We start from the raw sequence: 25,518 nt of genomic DNA on the forward strand, positions 1-25,518 counted from the left end.
GCTACTGACTTTTGCATGTTGATTTTGTATCCTGTCACTTTACTGAACTGATTGATGAGTTGAATTTGTTTTTCTGTGGAGTTTTTGGGGTTCTCTATGTATATTATCATATCATCTGCAAATAGTGATAGTTTGACTTCTTCTTTTCCTATTTGGATTCCTTGGATGTCTTTCTCTTGTCTTATTGCTCTGGCTAGGACTTCCAGTATTATATTGAAAAGCAGTGGTGAGAGTGGACATCCTTGTCTTGTTCCAGATCTTAATGGAATTGCTTTCAGCTTTTCACCATTGAGAATGATACTGGCTGTTGACTTGTCATAGATGGCCTTTATGATGTTGAGGTATGTTCCTTGTATCCCAGGAATTTCAAGGGCTTTTATCATGAATGGGTATGGCACTTTTTCGAATGCTTTCTCAGCATCTATTGATATTATCATATGATTTTTATATTTATTTTTGTTGATGTGTTGGATAACGTTGATTGATTTTCGGATGTTAAACCATCCTTGTGTCCCTGGAATGAATCCTACTTGGTCGTGGTGAATTATCTTGTGGATACATAGTTGGATTCTGATAGCTAAAATTTTATTGAGGATTTTTGCATCAGTGTTCATTAGGGAGATTGGCCTGTAGTTTTCCTTTTTTGTGTTGTCCTTGTTCGGTTTTGGTATTAGTGTAATGTTGGCTTCATAGAACGTGTTTGGTATTGTCCCTTCCTTCTCAATTTTTTGGAAGAGTTTGTGAAGGATAGGCACAAATTTGTCTCTGAATGTTTGGTAGAATTCATTTGTAAATCCATCAGGTCCTGGGCTTTTGTTTTTGGGGAGGTTTTTGATTACCATTTCAATTTTGCTGCTTGTAATTGGTCTATTTAGGTGTTCTACTTCTTCTTTATCTAGCTTTGGGTGATTGTAGAGTTGTAAGAATTTGTCCATCACCTCCAGATTGTTGAACTTGTTTCCATATAACTGTTCATAGTAGTTACTGATTATTCTTTTGATTTCTGCTGTGTCCGTTGTGATTTCTCCTCTTTCATTTATGATCCTGTTTATTTGTGCTTACTCCCTTTTTTCCTTTGTGAGCCTGGCTAGGGGTTTGTCTATTTTATTGATTTTTTTGAAGAACCAGCTCTTGGTTTCATTGATCTTTTGGATTGTTTTTTTAGTTTCGATTTCATTTATTTCTGCTTTGGTTTTTATTATTTCTTTTCTTCTACTGGTTTTGGGGGTTTTTTTGTTGTTCTTTTTCTAGATCTTTGAGCTTCAAGATTAGGTTGTTTCTTTGAGTTCTTTCTTGTTTCTTGATGTGAGCTTCTATTGCTATATATTTTCCTCTTATTACTGCTTTTGCTGCATCCCATACATTTAGGATATTGGTGTCCTCCTTGTCATTCAATTCAAAGAATTTTTTAATTTCTTCTTTGATCTCCTCATTAGTCCAGTGGTCTTCCAGTAGTGTGGTTTTTTTATCTCCATGAGGTAGGAAAGTTCCTTGCCTTCTTTTTATGGTTTATTTCTAGTTTGATGCCTTCATGGTCAGAAAAGTTGGTTGGTATGATTTCAGTCTTGGTGTATCTGTTGATGTTTGTCTTGTGCCCCAGTATGTGATCGATCCTGGAGAATGATCTATGTGCGCTTGAGAAAACTGTGTACTCCGTTTTTTGGGGGTTTAGTGTTCTATAGATGTCTGTTAAGCCCAAATGCTCTAGGTCCTTATTTAGAGCTTTAGTTTCTTTACTTATTTTTTGTCTTGTTGATCTATCCATTGTTGATAGTAGTGTGTTGAAGTCTCCCACTATGTATGTGTTTTCTCTGATGTCTGTTTTCAGAGATGACAACAGTTGTCTGATATATTTTGGTGCTCATTCGTTTGGTGAGTATATGTTAATGAGTGTTATTTCTTCTTGAAGTATTGTCCCCTTGATCATAATGTAGTGACCGTTGGGGTCTCTTTTTATTTTTTTTTTGAGTTTGAAATCTGTTTTATCTGATATAAGTATAGCTGTTCCTGCTTTCTTTTTTGGTCCATTTGCTTGTAGGATTGCTTTCCATCCTTTAACTTTGAGTCTATTTTTATCTTTTGTAGCTAAATGTGTTTCCTGGAGACAGCAAAAGGTTGGGTTTTGTTTCTTAATCCAGGCTGCAACTCTGTGTCTTTTTATTGAAGAGTTTAGTCCATTTACATTTAGAGTTAATATTGATATGTTGGCATCTGTATTTGCCATTGTGTTTGTTTTTCCTTTGATTTTATTTATTTATTCTTTTAATAACTTTTTTTTTTTGGCCTTCTTTCATTGTTATTCGTCCCTCTGAGGTTCTGTCTTTAGGACTCCTTGTAGTATTTTTTGGAGTGGGGGTTTAGTCGTAACGATATTCCAGAGTTTCTGTTTGTCTGGGAAGGTCCTTAATCTTTCTTCATAGAGGAAGGAGAGCTTTGCAGGATAGAGTATTCTTGGTTGGCATCTGTTTTCTTGGAGTCTGTTGACTATGTCCCTCCACTGTCTCCTTGCCCGCAGTGTTTCTTCAGAGAAGTCTGATGTCAGCCTGATTGGTTTTCCTTTGAATGTTATCTGTTTCTTCCCTCTTGTCAGCTTCATTATTTTTTCCTTGTCCAGGATTCTTGGGAGCTTTACTATTATGTGTCTTGCTGTATTTTTCCTTTCGTCGTGGAAGTTTGGTGTTCTTCCTGCTTCTTGTATATCAATTTTCAGCTCCTTCTTCACATTTGGGAAGTTCTCTTCAATTATCTCTTTGAATATTTCTCTGTTCCTACATCTTTCTCCTCTCCTTTTGGTATTTCTGTAACTCTTATATTTCCTTTCCTCATGGAGTCAGATAGTTCCCAACGTCTTTCTTCGTTCTTTTTCCTTTGTACATCTCTTTCCTTTCTGTTTTGGTTCTTTTTATTTCTGTGTCTTCAAGAGTACTTATTCATTTTTCCATTTCATGTATTCTGCTTTCATTGCTTTTCCCAGAGTCCTTTAGTTCCTCTATTAATTCTTTGATCTCCTGCATTTCTTTTGCTTCCCCCTTTAGGGACTCAATTTCATTCTTCTGACCATTGTTTTCCCTCTTTAGGGACTCAATTTCCTTCTTCTGATCATTGTTTTCCTTTATGAGTTCTGTCATTTTTTTAATCACGGCAATTTTAAATTCTCTTTCTGGAAGGTTCAGAGTTCTTCCAAGTTACTGTTATTGCATTCTGGGGGGTGGTTTTCTTTTCGTGGTGTGCTTTCTTCCTGAGGAGTTGTTAGGTTCCGTGTGGTTCTTCTACTCCCTACTGTCTGTTTTCTTTTTTTTTTTTTTTTTTTTTTTTTTTTTTTTTTTATCAATTGCTCTTTATTTGGTTACATCAATTTTATTGGTCATACACCCAGAATTCATATATAAATCTTTCAAAATAACTGGTATTACAAGAATAGTTTATAATTCAGCTCTGATTGCACAAATACTTGACACAGGAAACCATTTTTACAAATACACGTTTTCTTATAAGAATACTTTTAATAAAGAAAATAAGTCTCTATACATCTTACAGCAAATTTTATGCAGTTACTTTTCCCACAGACTTTCTATCACAGAAAATCCATCCCATCCAATAAGCCCAATGGCATTTGCTGTTGCTTCTCCTTTTCAACTACTACTTAGATTCACACCACTGAGAGTTTTTAGGCTTTTTCTAATTGGAAAGAATTCACATAATCAGGTCAAAAGAGGTGATTTAAACAACATTCCTTCTAAATGTAATTTGCATCCAGTTAATCACTGTGCTTGGCGAGTGATCTTTCCATTTCTCACTTAGGCTAGACCAGCCAGTAGTTTCACCTCCATATGAAGCAGAAGGGTTAAAATCTTTATGTTCCTAATAGCTTCTAAACTGCAAAAACGAAACCCTAGAAACAAAAGTTAAATATAAGCATTAAGGAGGCTAAAATATTTGTTACTGATTGGATAACACATCTAAATTCAAGGTCTCTCCCAAACTAAAGATGAAATCAAGCATAAGGAATAAGGTATATAGTATACTACATACTTGATTAAAGAAATAAAGCATATGGATGTGGCAGTAGTTTTATAAAACACTGAAAAAGGTTAATCACTTAGGTCAGTGGTGTATCATTTCCAAAGTGCCAGAAGATATAGAAGCTCAGACTCTGCAGCTAGCTCAACTCAACAGCTGACATCCTTCTTAGGCTGTGGCTTTGAAATTGCCTAGTAAACACTCACTTGCCCACAAGTAATCACTTAGGCCAGGAGAACTTTGCAGAATACTGACCACATTTACCTAAAGAGACAGGGCTCACCAGGGGAAGCATTTGGCATTCATCTCATTCTTCCACCGTTACTGAAAAGTATGCCCACTTGGCAAAACATGTCTGACTTTTCAGGCAGCATGAATTAAAAACAAGAGACTAGCAATACTCTACAGTCAAGTTCCTGAGTACTCGGCTCCAATTATCCAATATTCTTGAAAGGATTTTTTTCATCAAGTCCTCGTCCAATAAGAGATTTAACAGTATGTGGGGACTGTGTCCCATTTCCCTTCTATTTCCCTTGATTTCTCTTAGCCCAGTGTAACAAACTGCTACAGGTGTTTACCAAATTACTATAGCAGTAATTGGAAATGAGACATTTTGTACTACTGAATCACATTATAATGGGTCACATTGGCATGTAACTAGGAGATGGCCAGATATCTCTACTGTAGTGATTTTGCAAATTCGGCATAGTCGATGTATCCATCATTGTTCTTGTCATCGTCTCTCAAAACACCATCTATTAACTTAACCAGTTCATCTTCACTCATCGGTGGGGCATGTTCACTCCCTTCCTCCTTATGAACATGAGTGATGGCTGTGGAGAGTTCTAGGCCGTCAAGCAAATTATTGCCGTCATAATCATGCATTTTGAAATAATGGAGCTGCAGTTCTTGTGGGGACATCTCTGCCTCTGGTTTGTTGATGACACCTTCTAGATGCTCCATGATATGCTCTTGGTCGTGCACTGTGTTCTTATCCAGGCCGATGCCACCGGGATGGGAGATGCTGGCCCTGGGCTCCTCAGCCCTGGCACCTGGAACACAAAAGGCCCAGAGCAGGCCACATAGGAAGGGGGTTCTGAGCAGCCGCAGAGATCTCATGGTCACTGGTACCCGCGCGACGCCCGCGGCCAGCGCTCCGGGACGCGCAGCGCTCCCGCCTGGGCCTCGCCCCCTACTGTCTGTTTTCTAATTTGTCGTATGCATTGGGACACTGTGTTGCTGGGACTGTCCGGCATCTTGGGTGAGCTTCTCTGCTCCCCTCTGGCTCCTCCAGGAGCCATCTGTTGGATTCAAGCAGTGTTCACTGAAGAAAGGTCCCTGTTCTAAAATGCCGATGTGGGGACACACTCCCCTGTGCACTTGCTCTGCTCCGGTGGTGGGTTCCCGCCCCCCCCTCTGGGTTTGGACTGCAGGCCAGAAGGGGCCTGGCATGGGTGAGCTTCCCCTCTCACCTCTGGCTCCTGAGGGAGCCTTCTGCAGGCAGTCTTTACTGAAGAAATGTCCCTGTTCTAAAGTGGCGATGCGAGATGCACTCCCTGCGCATCCGGTCTCAGGCATGGTCTTCTGTGCGCCCGGTCTGCCCCGGCCGTGGGTGCCCGCTCCCCCTGTGGGCTCAGACTGCTGGTCTGAATGGACCTGGGGTGGGCTAACTTCCCAGCTGGCCACGCCACTTTCAAGCTGACTTTTCTGAAGAAAGGTGTCATTGACTTTTTTTCTGGTCGCTAGGTGGCACCAGAGATCTCTCCTATTGTTCTTGGGGAGCTGCCTTTTTCACCCCGTGGGACAGGGAACAGAGTGGGAATGGTAGGGAAAACCTCAACGGCTTTGGGGTGCTGTGTCTGCCTTGTGCCCCACTGATGTGGAGGACCCACGTCCCGAATTTCGTGCCCTGGGTCTCACTTCCAAAGCCCTCAGTTCCAGGACGCGGGCTGTAGCCCAGTTCAGTGGCTGAAGCAATGGCGCCTTTTGCACCCCGCTCCCATGTCTGGGCGCCTGGTTCCTGATTACTCAGTGAGGGACTTTCACCTCATTGAGGGCCCCTGCGCATCTCCCCGCAAGCCTAGGTCGCAGGCGCGGGGACCTGGGCAGCCGCAATCCCAATTCTCGTTTGCTTTTCCAGCGTGCTGCTTTTCCGCGCATGTTACTTGCAGCGTCTCCTAGCCGCCATGTTGCTCCACCCTCACGCTTATTGATGACCTCTTAAAGGTGATGATTTGCTTCTTTCTTTCTACTTTTAAAATTTGCTCTTTGTCTTTTTTTTTTAATAATTTTTTAAAGATTTATTTATTTATTTATACAAGCACTGGGTACAGTCAGAAGTGCGGGAGGGTGAGAGAATTCACCAGAGCCAGAGCGGGGAGCAGGACAGGCAGACGGATGAAATACCCTGCTGAGGAGAGCAGCAGACAGCAGGAGAGGTCTGCGCACCATGTGGGACCCTCACTGGGCAGCTGGGGATCGAACCAGTGCTGCAGAGGCTATGGGCAGCTTAGCAACCCAGTGCTCAACTGCTGCGCCACCGGGGAGGCCCTGCTCTTTTTCTTTTGAAAGTTTGATTATAATGTATGTTGGTGTGGGTTTCTCTGTACATGTTATTTGATTGGAGTTTGTTGGACTGCTCATATTTCTGCTCACAGTTTCTGCATGCTCACATTCATGTATTTCATCAAAAATTTGAAGGATTCACTAGAATATTATTTCTTCGAATATCATTTGTTACTTGAATTTCTTCAAATATTCTCTATACCCCTTCCTCTCTCCTCCTTCTTGGTTCTCCTCCTCTAATGGTTATTTTGTTTTGTTCATTTGTGTCTCACAGGTTCATTTGGTTCTGTTCACTTTTTTAAAAAAAGATTTATTTATACATAGAAGAACCAGGGTGCAGGCCAGGTGTGCGGGAGAGTGAGAGGATTCACCAGAGTTAAGAGTGGGGAACAGAACAGGCAGATTGACTGAAATACACTGCTTAGGGGAGCATTGGGGGAGGCAGGTGAGGTCTGCTGCACCATGTGGGTATCTCCCCAGCAGGCCAGGATCGAACCCGCACTACAGAGGCTGTGGACAGCTTCACAGCGCTGTGCTCAACCGCCTGTGCCACCAGGGAGGCCCTGTTTACTATTCTTCAGTCTTTTTTCTTTCTTCTCCTAAGCCTCAAAAGTTATTTATTGTTGATATAAAAATCTGCCTGGTTGTGTGTGTTGGTTTGGTTCTTCGTGACTTTGATGAATTAATTTATTAGATCTGTAGCCTTTTTATTTTGGTGACTCTTTAGAATGTTCTCTGTACATTGGATAACATATGCAAAAATATTTCTGCCTTTTATTTTTGAGTTCCCGGTCTCTCGCATTAAGTTTCCAGTTTGTTGTAAAATTCTGTTTCTCCTTTCAAATGTATCAGTGTTTGTGGTATATGAGTTGGTTCTCTCTTCTTTAGCCCTTACATATTTATGATTGATCTAGTTCCTTCATGAATTGCCAGTGTATAATGTCTTTCTTTAGCTCATGGAATAGTTTTTCACTCACAGTGTACTTTTTTCCTGACATTAGTATAATTGTCCAGTACTCTTTTGGTTACTATTTGCATAGATATGTTTTTTTCATTCTTGTACTTTTCACTTTCTATAACTTTGAGTCCATATTTTTGTTTGTTATTATCCATTCTGACAATCGCTGTATTTTGATTCCAGTGAATTTAATCCATTTACATTTAAAGTAATTATTCATATTTAAGTTTTCTAGATTCCTGCTATGAGTGAGACCATCTGGTATTTTTCTTTTTCTTTCTGGCTTATTTCGCTGAGCATGATCCCTTCCAGCGCCATCCATATTGCTGCAAATTGCGTGTGTTTATCTTTTTTGAATGCTGAGTAATGGGACCAGGAAAAAGAATAACTATAAGAAAGAAAATATCAAAATCTACAAACGACTATGAGCCAGAGACACTCTATAGGGGGTGGGGGGCAGGGAAAGGAGGACTTGGGGTCAAAATAAGGGGGTTGTAATATTATGGGGAATATAAAAATAAAATAAAATTTAAATAAAAAAATTATAACTTTTTAAAAAACTCAAAAAAATAAATTAAATACTAGTATTTAAACTAGTATTTAAATTAAAACTAGTATTTAAATTAAAAAAAGTCAGAAAAAGAAAAAAACTTATTCATAAATGCTGACTTCTGCAATTGTGCTATTTCTTTTCTGTATACATTATACCAGTATTGTCCCTAAAATTTTTCATTTGTGCTTTCTTTTCTTTTCAGTTGATTTGTTTGTGCACTGATTTGATTCATTTTTCATTTCCTTTTGTGTACATATTTACATATTGGAGGCTGTCCAGGGGATTACTATTAACTATGAAATTTATAATAATCTAGTTTGAATTGAAAGAACACAATTTCAATTGTATAAAAAGAACTTTACTCCTGACTCAGCACTCAGGAGGAGATGCACACCCCAGTCTGGGACATGTAGGACCCAGATCTTTAATACAGGCCCCTAGCTGCACCCAGGAAGTGCATTCTGTGAGCTTCTAGTGGGCTCTGAGACTTGGGACGCTGATTGTGAAGGACCCACTAGACGGGGGACTGCTGTCAGCTACAAGGCATTCATTCTCTATTTTTCATAGCATGATTATATAAGAATTGTGAACAAAGACATCTGTGTTTTATCATAAGTCAGAGAAAGCCAAAACAACCTTGCCTCGCATGCCATGTACTTGAGTTCATACACACCATGTGTGTGAGCCCTTGGGTTTATGGGACATGCCTGTCCTTGTGAGCCTCTGTTGCTAAGTTATGACTGAGGAGACTTCCAAGGATGAAGCACATTTGGGGCGTCCCTCCCAGGTGGTTATCTGCCCTGGTACACGCGAGTTTTCTCAGCGTTTGGGTGAGCCCTTCCCCTTGCCATCCGCAGGTCGCCTCTCGATCATCCTTTTGCAACACATTCCATTCAGTGCTAAGCCACTTGCATTTTGGGAGCAGACTCATGACCCAGCCTGGGCTTTGCAGGGCATTGCTCTACATAAGGGATCTTAAGCAGCCATCTGATAAACAGTGTTGATTCCACGTCCAGTCTCTTACTCCTCAGGAGCAGACATGCACATTAGGCCAGGCCTTGCAGAGACTAGCTCTTCAATGCAGGTCCCCAGCCATACCCAGCAACCCACTCAGAACTCAGACATCAGCACCTGAGAAGAAGATGCACACCCAGCCTGGTCCATGCAGGGGCCAGTGCACTTTAATGTGAGTCCCTAACTGCACCAGAATAGTGCAGTCCACTAAGAACTCAACTACCCTTGCTTCTGGAGCAGATGCATGCTCCAGTCTGAACTGTGTAATGCTTTACTCATAACAGGGATCTCCAGCAAGCCCGGGCCTCCCAACCACCAGAAACAGGCCCAGAGCCACCACGACTGGGTGAAGTAAGGTCACAGAAATTCAGCCTCACAACCCAGTGCCCCCCACCACCCTTTCCAGAGACACCAAAACAAGGCCCATATATGCTTTTGGGGAAGGCCCTATAAGATCCCAGTAGTTGTAGTCACCATCAAGCAAATGCCTATAACAGTGGGAGAGAAGGACTCATACGCAATAAAATCACAAATTACAGCAGTGCCAAACCAAGCAAAAAATAGGGAGAAAGATGAATACAAATGACACAGCTCTTGTGGGAAGAGTACACCACAGAGAGAAAACAAAACCCTTGAGCCAAACCACAAAGACATAGAAAAGCTTTTTCACCTATCAAACATAGAATTCAAGATGGCCAGGGTTAAGAAAATTCAAGAATTGGGATAATGCAAAAAAAAAAAAATCAAAAAGATAAGAATGCTATATGAGGAGCACAATAAACAAGCAAGATTGAAACTTAGCCTTTAAAAGAAGATAATAGAGTTGCAGGAGGAAGCAAACATTTTAGGAGAAAGCCATAGAGATAGAATAAATCAAATGGAAGCATGAATCAGTGATCTCAAAGATGATAAAGGGGTAAGAAGCAAGATAGAAAAAGAGAAACAAAGACACCAGACTGAATAAACACTTCGCGAATTATCTGACACCATGAGAAAAGTAAATGTAGGAATCATAGGAATCGCAGGAGAAAAGAGAGAGAAGGGAACTGAGGATCTGTTTGGGGAAATAGTGGAGAAGAAATTCCCAAACTTGAAGAAGGGACTGAACATAAAAAATAGAAGAAGCACGAAGATCACCAAGCCACCTTGCTAAAAGGAAAACTATAGCAAGATGTAGAATGGTAAAACTCGCAAGAGTCCAAGACTAAGAAAAAATAACATGCTGATGATGTGGAAGAAACAGATAACCTATAAAGGAACACCAATTAGGCTAACATTGTATTTTTCTGAGAACCACTAAGGGCAAGGAGAATGGAATGATATATTCAAATAATTCCAATTGAAAAAAAGCCAACCAAGAGTACTCTACTCTGCAAGATTCTCCTTTTTGTATGAGAGAAAGAGGTAAGGACCATCTCAAACAAAGAAAATCTTAGGGAGTTTGCATCCACTAAACACCCCCTCCCTCCAAAAAATATTAAAAGAAGCATTAGGATCTAAAATGAAGAGAGGAACAAACAAACAATTAAAGAAGAAATCAAAAGAACCACAAGCTCGGGACAAAATGGCAGTGATGGACTTTCACATATCAATAATCACTCTAAACGTTAATGGACTCAACAATATAAAGACACAGAGTACATAGTTGAATCAGGAATCAGAATTAAATTGCTGCTGTTTCCAGGAAACACATACATACCAAGGATAAGCATAGACTTAGAGTAAAGGAACAGAAAACATTCCTGACAACAAATGGCACCCAAAGGAAGGAAGGAAAAGCCATACTTATATTAGACACAATAGACTTCTAGCTTAAAAAAGTAAAAAGAGACAAGGATGTTCATTATATATTGATATAAGGAACCATACCAGAGGAGGACAAATACTCATCAATATGTACTCACTAAACAAAGGAGTGCTAAAATACATCAGACAACTATCAGATCTAAAAACAGACATGAAAGAAAATACATATATGTTTGGAGATTGCAATACCCCACTCTCACCAAGGGGAAAATCAGTGTGACAGAAAGTAAATAAGGACACATTTGCCCTAAACAAAGAAATAGGCCAGCTGGATCTAATAGACATTTACAGGGTACCTCACACCTACCCCGCCTCCTGAAGTGCCCATGGAACCTTCTCTAGGATTGACCACATGCTGGATCGCAAGTCAAATATCAACAAGTTGATGAAGATAGAAACCATACCAAGTATCTTGTCTGACCGTAAAGGTACTGAGCTACAAATCAACTACAAAAGGAAAACAAGGAAATGTTTACTACATGGAGACTGAACAGTAGACTACTGTATGCTCACTGGGTTAATGAGGAAATCAGAATATACCTTGAGACAAATGATAACGAGGGCACAACCTTTCAGAACATACAGAACAGAGAAAAAGCAGTTCTAAGAAAGAAGTATATAGTGATACAGGCCCACATTAAGAAAGTAGAAAAAATGCAAACAACCAACCTTGTTTCCTCATCACAAGGAAGTAAAAGCTTGAGAAATGACTTTGTCAATGGTGGCTCAGCCCTGTTTCTGGTGGCCAGGAGGGCAGAGGGTTGCTGAAGATCACTGATGTAGAAGGAGGCCCTATCAGGCCCTGCTATAGAAGGAGGCCCTATGAGCTCTATGGGGTTTGAGTCTGCTCCTTAGGTGCTGATGGTTGAGCATTGTTGGCATTCATTGGGCAGGTGTGGCTGGAGGCCTGCAGTGAAAAGGAGAGCTGGTGCCAATGGGATGAGCCCAAGAAGTTTGCCTTTTCCCCAGTACTTCCTGCCTGCTCTCTGCCACCTTGCAGTACCTATTTCTTGAGCTGCTGGTCCAGGCCATTCAAGCCACATTTCTGCAGCAGAAGAATCACTGCACTCCTGCTACATCACCGGCAACCAGAGCTCTGTGGATCTTCTTGAGACCTTTGTCTTTGATGTTGCCATAACTAAGCTGCCTTGAATCAATACGGTTACTGAAGCTTTCCTTTGAGAATGGAGGAGGAGCCCCAGAAAGACCAGTCAAGAGAACCTCTTCATGGCACAGCCCAGGACTTCAGAGAAGCCTCCCCTCTTCCTGGGTGGTTTGCTGCCTCTAACACCCAAAACTGGCAGTGCTAGAGGAATCAACTACTGATTCAAGAGCCAGAGATCTCGCCACAACCCACCAGCAGCCAAGCTCCAGGAGGGTTTGGAAACTTTCACTTGGGATAACCAGGGGTTGCGAAGCAATGCCAGTAAACAGCAATGTGTGAAAGTGTGTATGAGTTCTTTGCATATCTTGGATATCAGCTCAAGCTGCCCAGAGTGCATGTTTGAGACCATGGAGTTCATATCTCAGCCACAGCTTGCTTGTGGGCACTCCTGAATATTCTTGAAGCCATGTGGAGGTGGGTACTCGCATCTAACAGTTGGTAACAGCTTGATAGTGCTGAGACTTAGCCCCTGTGCCGCCAGGGAGGCACCCCTCCCCATCTAACAGTTGGGTAGCCACCTGTATGTCTTCTTTGAAGAAGTGCTCACTTAGCTCTTCTTCCCATTTTTGTTTAGGGTTATTTGTTTTCTTATGGTTAAGTTGCATGTATTCTTTGTATATCTTGGCTATATCTGCCCTTTGTCAAACATGTTATGAGCAAATATTTTCTCCAATCTTTTATCTATATCATTTTATTGGATTATTAATCTTGTTTCATAGAAGCTTTAAAATCTTTTTTGTCTTCTGTAGCTTTGAAAATATCTTCTTTTTTGTATCACTCTCTTATTTATTTCTTGCAACCTTTATTTTTTTTACTGACTTTTTTTTTTACTTTTTACATCACTGTTTATTTTTAAATAATATTTGCTTCCCCCCACCCCTTCAGGTGTAGTCCCCGTAGGGTTTCCTTCACCAGTGTACCCTTGCACCATCACCACAGTCCCCTCCCTCCTCTGATCCCTCTACCTCCTCGTACCCTGAAGTATGTCTCTGATTTATAATTGTCTGTTTTTGCTTTGTTGTGTTTTGTACTGTTGTTACTTTTTAATGCTGATGTCTTACTTGGTTCCTGATATAAGTGAAACCATCTGATATTTTTCTTTCTCCTTCTGGCTTATTTTGCTGAGCATTATTCCTTCTAGCTCCATCCTTGTTGCTGTAAATGGCATGAGTTTATCTTTTTTGGATTGCTGAATAATATTCCATTGTGTATATATGCCACATCTTCTTGATCTATTCATCTATTTTTGGGCATTTGTGTTGTTTCCAGGTTTTCCCTATTGTACATAGTGCTGCAATAAACATAGGCGTACAGGTGTTCTTTTGAATCAATGTTTTTGTGTCCTTTGAGTAGATCCCTAGGAGTGGAATTGCTGGGTCATGTGGTAGCTCCATTTTTTGTAGACTGAGGAACCGCCAGACAGCTTTCCATAGTGGTTGGACCAGTTTGCACTCCCACCAGCAATGTAGGAGAGTTCCTTTTTCTCCGCATCCTCATTTGTCATTGCTTGTTTTTTGATATGTGCCATTCTAACTGGTGTAACTGGTATATCTTAATGTGGTTTTGATTTGCATGTCCGTGATTATAAGGGGTGTTGAACAGTTTTTCACATGCTGTTGGTCATTTGCATTTCCTGTTTGGAGAATGTCTTTTAAGTTCTTCTGCCCATTTATTGACTGGATTGTTTATTTTTGTTGAGTCATGTGAGTTCTTTGTATATCTTTTTGATCAGTCGCTAATCACTTGAATAGAGTGCAAAGATTTTTTTTTTTTTTCCCAGTCAGTGGGGTGTCTCTCTGTCGTGGTTAATGTCTCTTTGGCTGTACAGAAGCTTTTCAGTTTGATGTAATCCCAGGTGTTCATCTTTTCCTTGACTTTCTTTGCTTTGGGTGATGAGTCTTTAAAGATGTTATTGTGATGTATGTTATTTTTTTTGAGTTTGAATTTTTTTATTAATATTTTATTTTATATAATTCTTACATCATTTTTCATTTTTGTATGATGTATGCATTTTCATTTTGGTTATATTCCCCATACAATTACACCCCCCCTTATTTTGACCCCAGTCCTTTCTCTCCGCTTCCCTGGCCCCCCCTCCCTTTGCATGGAAATGCAAATCAAAACCACACCCCCCCCCCTGTGGTGTGTCTCTGGTTTATAGTTGCTTGTTGATTTTGATTTTTACTTTGTATTGATTAGTTTTTTTCCTGGTCTCTTATTTAGGTTTTCTAAATTCCTGCTATGAGTGAGACCATCCGGTATTTTTCTTTTTCTTTCTGACTTATTTTGCTGAGCATGATCCCTTCTAGCTCCATCCATGTTGCTGCAAATTGCATGTGTTTATCTTTTTTGAATGCTGAGTAATATTCCATGGTGTATATGTACCACATCTTCTTGACCCAGTCATCTATTTATGGGCATTTGGGTTGTTTCCATAGCTATAGTGTTTTACCTATATTTTCTTTATATATATTATGGTTTCAGGTCTTATGTCCAGTTCTTTTATCCATTTTGAGTTGATTTTTGTACATGGTCAGAGGTAGTGGTCTAGTTTCATTTTTTAATATGTGGTGGTCCAGTTTTCCCAGCACCATTGATTGAAACTGTCCATGTTCCATTGCATATTTTTTGCTCCTTTGTCAAAGATCAGTTGTCCATATAATTGTGGTTTTATTTCTGGGCTCTCTATTTCGTTCCCTTGGTCTGTGTGTCTGTTTTTGTTCCAATACTGAACTGTTATGGCTTTGTAGTATAGCTTGAAGTTTGGAAGTGTGATACCACCTTTCTCCTTTGTTTTCATCAGTAGGCTTTGGCTATCTGTGTTTTTTTTTTTTTTTATGGTTCCATATGTATTTCATCAGTATTTGTTCTATTTCTTTTAAGAATGTCATTGAGATTTTTTATTGGAATAGTGTTGAATCTGTATATTGCTTATGGTGGGATGGACATTTTAATAATGTTAATTGTTCCAATCCATGAGCTGGGAATGTCTTTCCATTTCTTTGTGTCTTCTTCTATTTCTTTTAACAGTGTTTCATAATTTTCTTTGTGTAGGTTCTGCACACCTTTTGTTAAGTTTATTCCCAAGTATTTGATTTTTTTTTTGTTTCAATCATAAAAGGGATGGTTTTCTTGATTTTTTCTTCTTCAGATTAATTGTGTATAGGAAGGCTACTGACTATTGTGTGTTGATTTTGTATCCTGCTACTTTACTAAACTGGTTATTATTTTGAGTCATTTTTCTGTGGAATTTTTAGGGTTCTCTATGTATATTATTATATTATGTGCAAATAGTGATAGTTTTATTTCTTCTTTCCCCATTTGGATTCCTCCTATGTCTTTCTCTTGTCTTGTGCCCTGGGTAGGACCTCCAGTATTATATTGAAGAGCAGTGGTGAGAGAGGACTTAAAGGAAAGACCTTCAGCTTTTCGCCATTGAGAATAATATTGGCAGTGGGTTTGTCATATATGGCTTTTATCATGTTAAGGTATGTTCCTTCTATCCCGAGAATTTCAAGGGCCTTCATCATAAACGGATGTTGGACTTTGTCGAATGCTTTCTCAGCATCTATTGATATGATCATAAGTTTTGTTTTTTTTTTTTCTCTCTGGGGATGTGTTGGATTACACTGATCGATTTTGTATGTTGAACCATCCTTGTGCCCCTGGGATGAATCCCACTTGATCATGGTGTATTATCCCTTTGTTACATTGTTGGATTCTGTTAGGCAAGGGTTTTGTTGAAGATTTTTGTATAATTGTTAGGGAGATTGGCCTGTATTTTTCTTTTTTTGTGCTGTCTTTGTTGGTTTTGGTGTTAGTGTAATGTTGGCTTCGTAGAATGTATTTAGTAGTATTCCTTCTTTTTCAATTTTTTGAAAGAGTTTGTGTAGGATAGGTACTAATTCACTGCTGAACATTTGGTCGAATTCATTTGTGAAGCCAGTTGGACCTGGGCTTTTGCTTTTGGGGAGTGCTTTGATTACTGCCTCAATTTAGCTGCTTGTAATTGGTCTGTTCATTTGTTCTATTTCTTCTTTGCCCAGCTTTGGATGATTGTATCATTCTAGGAATTTGTCCATGCCTTCTAGGTTGTTGAATTTGTTTGCATATAAGTGTTCATAGTAATCTCTGATTATTCTTTTGATTTCTGCTGAGTCTGTTGTGATTTCTCCTCTTTCATTTATAATCCTATTTATATGTGTTTTCTCCCATTTTTTCTCTGTGAGCCTGGCTAGAGGTTTGTCTCTTTTGTTTATTTTTTTCAAAGAACCAACTTTTTGTTTCATTGATCTTTAAGTTGTCTTCTTTTTTGTTTCCAGTTCATTTATTCCTGCTTTGATTTTTATTCTTTCCTTTTTTCTACTCGCTTTAGAGTTTTTTGGTTGTTCTTTTTCTAGCTCTTTGAGATGTGAGATTAGGTTGTTTCTTTGAGTTCTTTCTTGTTTGTTGATGTGAGCCTGTATTGCTATATATTTTCCTCTTGTCACTGCTTTTGCTGTATCCCATACATTCTGAAAAGTGGTGTCCTCCTTGTCGCTCAACTCAAAGTATTTTTTTAATTTCTTCTTTGATCTCTTCATTAGTCCAGTGGTCTTCCAGTGGTATGGATTTCAGTCCCCATGAAGTGGGAAGTTGCCTTGTTTTCTTGTCATGATTTATTTCTAGCTTGATGCCTTTATGATCGGAGAAGATAGTTGGAATGATTTTGATCTTCATGTATCTGTTGATATTTGTCTTGTGGCCCAGTATGTGATTGATTCTGGAGAATGATCCATGTGCAAGTTAGAAAATGTTTACTCGGATTTTTTTGGGTACAGTGTCCTATAGATGTCTGTTAAGACCGTGAGTTCTATGTCTTTATTTAGGGCTCTAGTGTCTTTGTTTATTTTTTTTTTTTTCTCATTGATCTGTCCATTGGTGAGAGTGGGGTGTTGAAGTCTCCCACTATATATGTATTTTCTTTAATGTCTGTTTTCAGAGCTGATAATTGTCAAATATATTTTGGGGTCCCTTCATTCAGTGAGTATATGTTTATGAGTGTTATATCTTCCTGATGTGTTGTCCCCTTGATCATAATGTAGATAGTGTCCATCTATGTCTCTTTTTACCTTTTTTAATTTGAAGTCTATTTCATCTGATATAAGTATGGCTGTTGCTGCCTTCTTTTTTGGTCCATTTGCTTGTAGGATTGTTTTTAAACCTTTTACTTTCAGTCTGTGTTTATCTTTTGTGGTTAAATATGATTCCTGGAGATAGCAGAAGGTTGAATTTTGTTTTTCAATCCAGCCTGCAACTCTGTGTCTTTTTATTGATGAGTTAAATCTATTTACATTTAGAGTTAATAATATTGATATGTTGGCATCTGTATTTGCCACTTTTTGGTCATTTTTGTGATTTTGTTCCTCGCTTTATTCTGTTCTTCTTGTTCATTCCTCTGTTGGTTTTTGCTTTAGGACTTCTTGTAGAATTTTTTGGAGTGGAAGTTTTGTTGTAATGAATTTCTGGAGCTTTTGTTTGTCTTAGAAGGCCCGTATTTTATCTTCATAGAGGAAGGAGTTTTACAGGGTAAAATATTCTTGCTTGGCATTTGTTGTGTTGAAGTTTGCTGAATAAGTTACTCCATTCTCTTCTTGCCCATAATGTTTCTTCGGAGAAATCTGAAGTTAACCTGATTGGTTTTGCCTTATAAGTTATCTGTTTCTTCCCCCTTGACAGTGTCATTATTTTTTCCTTGTCTTGGACTCTTGCAAGCTTTACTATTATGTGTCTTGCTGACGTTTCCTTTTCATTGTGGTAATTGGGGGTTCTTCTCGCTTATTTTATGTCTAGATCCGTCTCCCTTTTCATGCTTGAGAAGTTTTCTTCGATTAAGGCCTTGAATAATTTCTCAGTTCCTTTGTCTCTCTCTTCACCTTCTGAAATGCCTATAACTCTTACATTTCCTCTCTTCATGGAGCCCGATAATTGTCTAATATTATCCTCATACTTCTTCATTTTCACTTCTCTTTTTCTCTTTTGGCTTTTTTATCTCTGTATCTTCGATAGTACTGATCCGTCTTCCTTTCATCGATTCTGTTTTCATTGCTTTTCCCAGAGTTCTTTATCTCTTCTAGTAATCTTTTAGTATCCTGCATTTCTTTTCTTTCCTTTCTTAAGGTCTCAATTTCATTCTTCAGTTCAGTGATTATTTGTCTCAAATCATTTTTTCCCCTTTTCGTTTTCTTTCTGCTTTTTAATCAGCTGATTATTAATTCTCTATCTGATAGGCCGAGAAGTTATTCCATGTCATTGTTGAGCTCTGGTAACTGTATTTCTTCTTGTGGTGCGTCCTTCTCCTGAGAACTTCTTGGTTATTTTTATTTTTTCTTCTCCCTGTTGTTTGCTTTCTAATTAGTTCTATGCATTGGGATGTTGTGCCACTGGTGTTGGCGGGCATCTCTTTGGAGTGCTGCTTTAGGGGTGTCAGAAACTGTTTACCAGACTGAGACCAACACTGGTAGGCCAAAACTCCACCAGGGTGTTGATGCTGTGTTGCTGGGCACTGTCCCTTACAGTTCCCTCCCTCTGTATTTACTCAGTTCCAACAGGGAATCAGCCTGTTGGTGATTTAGTTCTGGGCACGAGGTGGCGCCAGAGACCTGTACTTGCTGACCTGTGCTCTTTCCCAGTGGTTCTCTCCACACAGGGTCTATTGCTTATGCTGGGTGCTGTGTCTTCCCCTTGTTGACTTGGTGCTGTGCCTGCAGCTGAATGGATCCTGCACCCTGAATTCTGCGTCTAGGTCTTAGATCCAGGGCTATCAGATCCAAAATGCTGGGTGTCACCTTGTACAGTGCCCACTCTATGGCTCGTCCCACACCCCCGATCCTGTGCCTGGCTCTCAGTTCCAGAATAGGGTCTTGCTCCACACCTTATTCCCCTCCCTACCCCCATTTGGTTGGCCCACCCTCTCTCAGAGCCTGAGGGTGTTTTTGGGATGCCTGGTTTCCAACTATCAGGATGTTGGTAATTTTGTTCTGGTCGTTAGAGATCTTTCCTAGTGACCTTCCAGGACTGTTTTTTCCTCCCCTGGGTCTGGGGAACAGAATGGGGGTAGCATGGAGCGCCTCAGTGGCGTGGGGGTGCTGTGTGCCCTGCGCCTCACCGTCGTGGGGATCCCATGCCCCGAATTTCAACCCCGGGTCTCAGTTCCGAAGCCCTCGCATACAGGCCGCGGGCTGTAGCCCAGTTCACTGTCTGCAGAAATGGTGCCTTTTGCACCCTGCTCCCATGTCTGGGCGCCTGGTTTCTGATTACTCAGTGGGGACATTCTCCTCAGTGAGGGCCCCCATGTATCTCCCCACAAACCTAGGTCGTGGGCGCAGCACCTGGGCCGCCGATCCATATATGCTTTTCGTGGCCACTGCTTTTCTGCACAAGGTTACTGGCTGGCCTTGTGCTATTTGCAGGTCTGTCAGAAGAGTCCTTGTTTTCCTCCAATGGCGCCCAGAGCCGCTCGCTCACCTCTGTGGCGGTTCCCGCACGGTTCTCCACAGTTCCTGTTCACGGGGTGCAGTGCCTGCAATAGTTCCTTTCCACTCACAGTCCCTTATGATGTATAGTTTGTTCATGTTGTTGTTTTTTTCTTTCTGTTGGTTGGAGTGTACCTGCGTTATGGGTGGGGGAGGGTAGCAGGGTTCTGAGCTTCCTCTCTTTTCCTCCTGTTTTATGGCAATTTTCCTCTTCGGGTAGTTTGCCAGACTCACCAGTTTATCTTCCGTGTCCTGGTTTTTGCAGAGACCTGCCCCCTTTCTTCCCTATTAGCATTTTTTTTTTTTTAATGGGAGGACTTACCCATAGCATTTCCCCACCACTATGTTGATCCCTTTCACTATTTCCATTCTTAACTACAATTTGAAGAACAGAAGAGGCAAAGACCTTGCTGAAATATGAAGGGAAGATGAAAGTTAGAAATGAAAACCCCCCGTGGGAAGCAAACATTTTGAAAACAGTGCCTGATGTGGGCAGTGACTTCATCTTTTTATTAAACGGTTGATGTTTAACTCAAGTTTTCTTTGTCATGAAAAGCTCATTACATAGTTCAGCTCACTTCTTCCATGTCTTTCCATCAAGAGACTCCTTTCTGGTCCAATAATTATGAGTGCAAGGTACAGTTTACTGAGATTTCTCTTCCCACCAGGATGTTGATCTTCCTAAAAAAAAGATCTTGATTTTATCCATCCCCATTCGAGTCTTACATATTATTAGTGAGTTTGCATGACATTGGAGCCATGCAAAGAGTCCATTCATAATAATTCAGAAGGCATTGTCACAAATTCTTTCAAATATATGTGCCAGGCCATCAACCAATATTTTCTTTTTTTTTTTTTTTTTTTGACCGGGTATACATTGCTGTGAAGACTGTAAACAGTTCTTGTCTGTGTTATTATTATAGTTTCTTCTTAACAGCAGTAACACTTGTTCATTTTAAAAGTTAGGGAATGTGAAAGTCATCCACATGTCATCCCCCTCAGAAACACATAGCTTGCCCTAAGATGAATAGGAAACTTAGGTGAGATTTATATATACTTGTTAATATCATTTAAACCTTTATTTTGGGGCTTCTCTGGTGTCACAGGGGTTAAAGTCTCAGCACTATCAAGCTATCACTAGCTACTGCAGCATGAGTTCTATCCCTGGCCAGGGAGACCACTTAAGTCAATAATATTCTACTCAGAGTATTCTATTAACTGTATTCTACTCAGAGTGTTGGAAGAAAATCATAGAGTAACAGGAGTGTTGATGATGCCAGGAATACAGTTGATGAATGAAAATCAGCTACATGGAATATTTTTAAATGTTTTAAATTTATTTATTTTCAATCAGGTTAATGTTTGGATACCCCACCACATATTATCAGCATAGCACACCCACTACCACATCACTTGGCGTCCACTACCGTAGTCCATTGTGCTTCCTTCCCACTTTGTTCTTTCCCCAGCCTCTCCCCTTTCTGACTGCTTTAGTTCTGTACTCAGCTTTGAATAGTTTTTAAGGTTGTCTTTATCTGACTCTTAGCTACTCTGTATTTCACAAATTAGTTACACCATTCAGTATTTATCTTTCTCCTTCTGACATTTTTCACTTAACATTATCCTTTCCATCCCTGTTGACGCAAATGGCGTGAGTTCATCTTCTTTGATCACTGAGTACTATTCCTTCGTGTATATATATAGCACATTGTTTGATACACTCATCTGTTTGGGGCCATGTAGGTTTTCTCCATAATTTAGCTTATAGTAATTAGTGCCACAGTAAACAGTGGAATGCAAGTTTCCTTTTGAATGAATATATTTAAATATTGGAGGTAGATGCCTAGGAGTGGAATTACTGGGTTGAAAGGCAGATAATAGTTTTAATGTTTTGAGATACCTACATGCTGCTTTCCATAGAGGTTGAACCAGTTTGTGTTCTCACCAGCGGTATAGGTGGGTTCCTTTTTCTCACATTCTAGGCAGTATTTGTTTTTTTAATATTTTTTCCTGGTCTTCGCTATGTGAGTCCTTCTCACCGGTATGAACTGTTATCTCATCGTGGTTTTGATTTGTATTTCCCTGAAAATTAGTGATTGTAACATTAATTCATACATCTGTCTGCAGTCTGCTTGTCTTTGAAGAATTGTCTGTTTCGTTCTCCTGCCCATATTTTTGAAGAAGTTGTTTGTTTTGTTTTGTTTTCAGATTTATATGAGTTCTTTGTGGATCTTTGATAGCAGTCCCCTGTCAGATGTATGGTGTGCCAATATCCTCTCCCATTCCTGCCCTTTTAGGATGCCCAGCATAGGGCCAGTGTGTCATTTGGCATGTGATGTTGGATGCAGAGTCAGAAGACAGGTCACTGAAGTAGTGGAGCAGGAGGACAGGGACTAATGTTGCAGCTCTACAAAGGTCTCCACGGGAGAGCGTCTGGGTGAGTGTGACTGACTGGAAACTGGCTGGGACCTGACTTACATACTCTTCAGGATGCCTGCCATTCAAACCTGATTAGTCTATTTTTGATTGGCAACCATGGGCGCTCCAATAAGATTGGGCAGTTTACCATCCCAGTTATGTGACCGATGTCAGTTGAATTTCCCCAGTGTGTGCAGCCTGACCTGGACTGAGGTTGGGCTTCATAAAGAACACAAGGCGCCAAGGGTGGGGAGGCGCCCATCCCACATGTTGGGTGCTAGTTGAGCTCTCGTCAGTCGGTCCATTTTCAATCTGATGCTGGATCTTTTCCCTCTCAAACTGTCTGTTTCAAAACTGAAACTGTACAAGTGTGTCCATCTTGACCGATAATGAACTTGGGCTTCTAAAGTGAACAACATCCGCCTCTTTGGCAGTGGTCCAAGGTGAAATGTGATTAGTAACCAAAGGAGCTCTGATCAAACAGATTCATTTTGAATCCTGTGTTGGTATCATGGGCTCTTTTGACAAGACAGATGTCTATCCCAGCAGTTGAGAAGCACCCTCCCCCTCAATAGTATTTAGCAGGGCTTCAATCAGGTCCACTCTCATTGTTCTTGCTGCTATATGACTGCCCTTGGGTTCCCAGGGTGCTGACAGACCATGGAGGTTTCTCCCAGCATCTGTTTGTGCTTGCAGATTTGCTTTGAGCTTAGGTTGGCCCATGATCCACACCCACTCTTCTGTACACCCACTGCAATGCACCCTCCTTCCTGTCCATATAGCACTCGGGTCCTGCTCCCATATGTATGACTTCCGGGGCCCACAGCTTCCCATCCCAGCTACCCATAGCCTCCTCCCTACCATGAATAGCACTGGATGCCAACGGGGACCTATGCCTGATGTGTCCTTTAAAGGTACATGCTGGAGCATCAGTGGAGAAGACCACCCATGGTAATTTTATTGCATTATGAGCCCAGTGCCATGGTGTGTGTGTGTGTGTGTGTCTGTCTGCATGTGTGTGCTTGGGTATCTTGTGTTGTATTAAAAGCATAGGCTTCCATGTTATACCTACACTCTATCACCATGACACTGAGCATGTGCCTCCTCCTGATGTGCACTGCTGTTTACTGGTGTTGCTTGGCAACGGTTGGTTCTTCCAACTGAAAGTCCCCCAGCTCTGCGGGAACTTGGCTGTGATGACCTTCCTGGCCCCTCTAGTAGTGCTTGACTGGTTGGCGATTCTTTCCTAAGTGCCATTGTTGGGTGGTAGAGGCAGCGAAAGTGCAGGGGTAGGGGGGAGCGAGGTCTCTCCCAACGTCCTGGGCTTTGCCATGTGGAAGATTTTTCGTTGGTCTCCCCGGGCTACCTGCACTTCACAGAAGATAATCACCGTTACTGGCCCTGTTCTCGACCCTAATATTAAGAGAAGCAGACTTGGGTATGGCAACATCAAAGAAAAAGGTCTCAAGAAGATCCACAGAGCTGCTCTCATTGGCAATGTCTGTGAAGTGGAGGCACTTATTCTGCGGCGTAAAAGGGCCTTGAATGAGATGGACTCGCAACACAGGTACCGGGCACTTGGAGGCCAGCAAGGAGAAGGAGGGAGGTCCTGGGAGAACGCAGCCTTTCTGGGATCATCCTGGGGGAGCCTTAGCCTCTTGTCACTGAGAGTGAGCACTGAGCCCTCTTTGCTGGCAAGGGGTCACGGCCCCTGGTACTGGAGGGTCAAGCTCCCAGCTAGCTTGGTGTGCAGCAGACACAGACGGTGGCCGTTTCGGAGCTCATGCCAAATTAGCCCTGTGGAGGGCTTACTGATAAGCGTGAAATGATGTAACTCAGGTCAGTAATGAGAAAAGAATCAAAATGGAGTATGTAGAGCATTTTCCTGCGCATACACACTCTTGTGTCCTCACGTTATGTACTGCAGAAAAGTGCAGGAGATGATAGATTTCCTAGTAGATCAACTCCTAGGCTGACAGTTGTTCAGAAATACCCCAACGCCCATTTTATATCAGTTGCCACCTCCTCACACATGTTCTTTCTGAGGAACCTGAGAAGGAAACTTTGAAGGGGGAAGATGGCTCTGGTTTCTCAAAATGGCAACTGTTGCTAGATTCATCAGTTTTGCAAACCAAATCAAAGTATAAGATCTTGAAATGTTAAGCTACAGTGATGTCCTTTATTTTCTCTAACTCAGAGAAAAACACACCTTCATTTTGCAGATAGTAGTTTTTAAAACAACAAGAATGAGACTAAAATGTCATTTGAAATGACACAGAGTAGCTTTTGGACGTATCAGTCAGTGGCCCACAGATAGTGGTGGAAATAATTAGGGTCCCAGGTCGGATAAGGAACTGAAGTAAATAGGAATGAAATAACCTTTTCCATCCACACAGTTTGTGAGGATGAGCAGCGGTGGCACTTGTTGTTTAGAGTTTCACTTGCTCTTCCCTTTTCTAAGAGGCGATTTGCTGGTAAGTACCCCATCTTAAAAGCTGTGGTTCTCTTACACACCCATCATCTTCATTCTAAAACATCCTTGGCTATTTTTCCTCAGCACTTCTTAGAATATTAATCTGCTAGCAGGTGCTCATGGGATGGATTTTGTAAGACAATTTCCTTGGGCTCATGGAAAGGTGCAGCCTCTTTCTTGTGCCCGGCTCCCCTGCTTGCTCTGCTGATGCTTGGCCTGCCTTGTGATAGCTGATCCCTGGGCTGCTCCTGTGTGCCCTCACTGGGGCCCTGTCATGGATTTTTAATTAAATTATATACATTTGCATATATACAGGTACATATTTTACTTTGTTGCTCATTTTTATACGATTTTTGATTTCTCCTCTCAGATGTGATCCCCATAAATTTCCACCACCAAGTCACCCGTGAACTGTCACCGTAGTCTCTTGATCTCTCGTTCCCATTTGATCCCTCTCCCTCCCCTGCCGTAGGTCTCTGATTTATAGTTTGTCTGATACTTTTGTCTTTTTTCCCCTGACCCTTTCTTTAGTTTTCCTATATTCTTCCTCTAAATGAAACCATCTGATATTTTTCTTTTTCCTTCTGACTAATTTCACTGAGCACCGTCCCTTCTAGCTCCATCCATGTTGCTGCAAAATGGCATGAGTTTGTCTTCCAGTGTTATGTTGAAGAGCAGTGTTGAGAGTGGACATCCTTGTCTTGTTCCAGGTCTTAAAGGAGAGGCTTTCAGCTTTTCACCATTGAGAATGATGTTAGCTGTGGGATTTTGTTGGATAGGATCAGTTAATCTTTGAGCATTTTGTGGAACTCTTTTGTGAATCCATCTGGTCCTGGGCTCTTGTTTTTGGGGAGTGTTTTGATCACTGTTTCAGTTTCATTGTTTGTAATTGGTTTGTTTAGGTTTCCTGTTTCTTCTTTCTCCAGCTTTGGCTGATGTATGATTCTAAGAATTTGTCCATATCTTCCAGGTTGTCAAACTTTTTTGTGTATAAGTGTTCATAATAATCTCTGGTTATTGTCTGGCGCTCTA

General features: G+C 40.9%; 1 protein-coding gene and 1 long non-coding RNA gene across 5 annotated transcripts in view; one reads left to right on the top strand and one right to left on the bottom strand.

Annotated features, from left to right (window-relative positions):
* LOC119244413 (uncharacterized) overlaps positions 1 to 25,518 on the top strand; it is a 68,840-nt gene that overhangs the window by 5,226 nt on the left and 38,096 nt on the right. Inside the window, exon 1 of one of the 4 annotated variants that reach the window (XR_008551717.1) lies at positions 23,164 to 23,580. The exons of the other annotated variants lie outside the window; for them this stretch is intronic. This is a non-coding gene — a long non-coding RNA (uncharacterized LOC119244413). Of the gene's footprint in view, positions 1 to 23,163; positions 23,581 to 25,518 lie in introns of those variants that run through there. 4 annotated transcript variants of the gene reach the window in all.
* Positions 3,333 to 5,203, bottom strand: LOC119244418 (multiple coagulation factor deficiency protein 2 homolog). The gene has a single exon (XM_037510207.2). The coding sequence runs from the start codon at positions 5,137 to 5,139 to the stop codon at positions 4,699 to 4,701; it is 441 nt and encodes a 146-aa protein (XP_037366104.1). The 5' UTR covers positions 5,140 to 5,203; the 3' UTR covers positions 3,333 to 4,698.

Source organism: Talpa occidentalis, unplaced genomic scaffold (genome assembly GCF_014898055.3).
Source record: "Talpa occidentalis isolate TD23 unplaced genomic scaffold, MPIMG_talOcc4v2.1 talOcc4.14, whole genome shotgun sequence".
Lineage (NCBI taxonomy): Eukaryota > Metazoa > Chordata > Mammalia > Eulipotyphla > Talpidae > Talpa > Talpa occidentalis.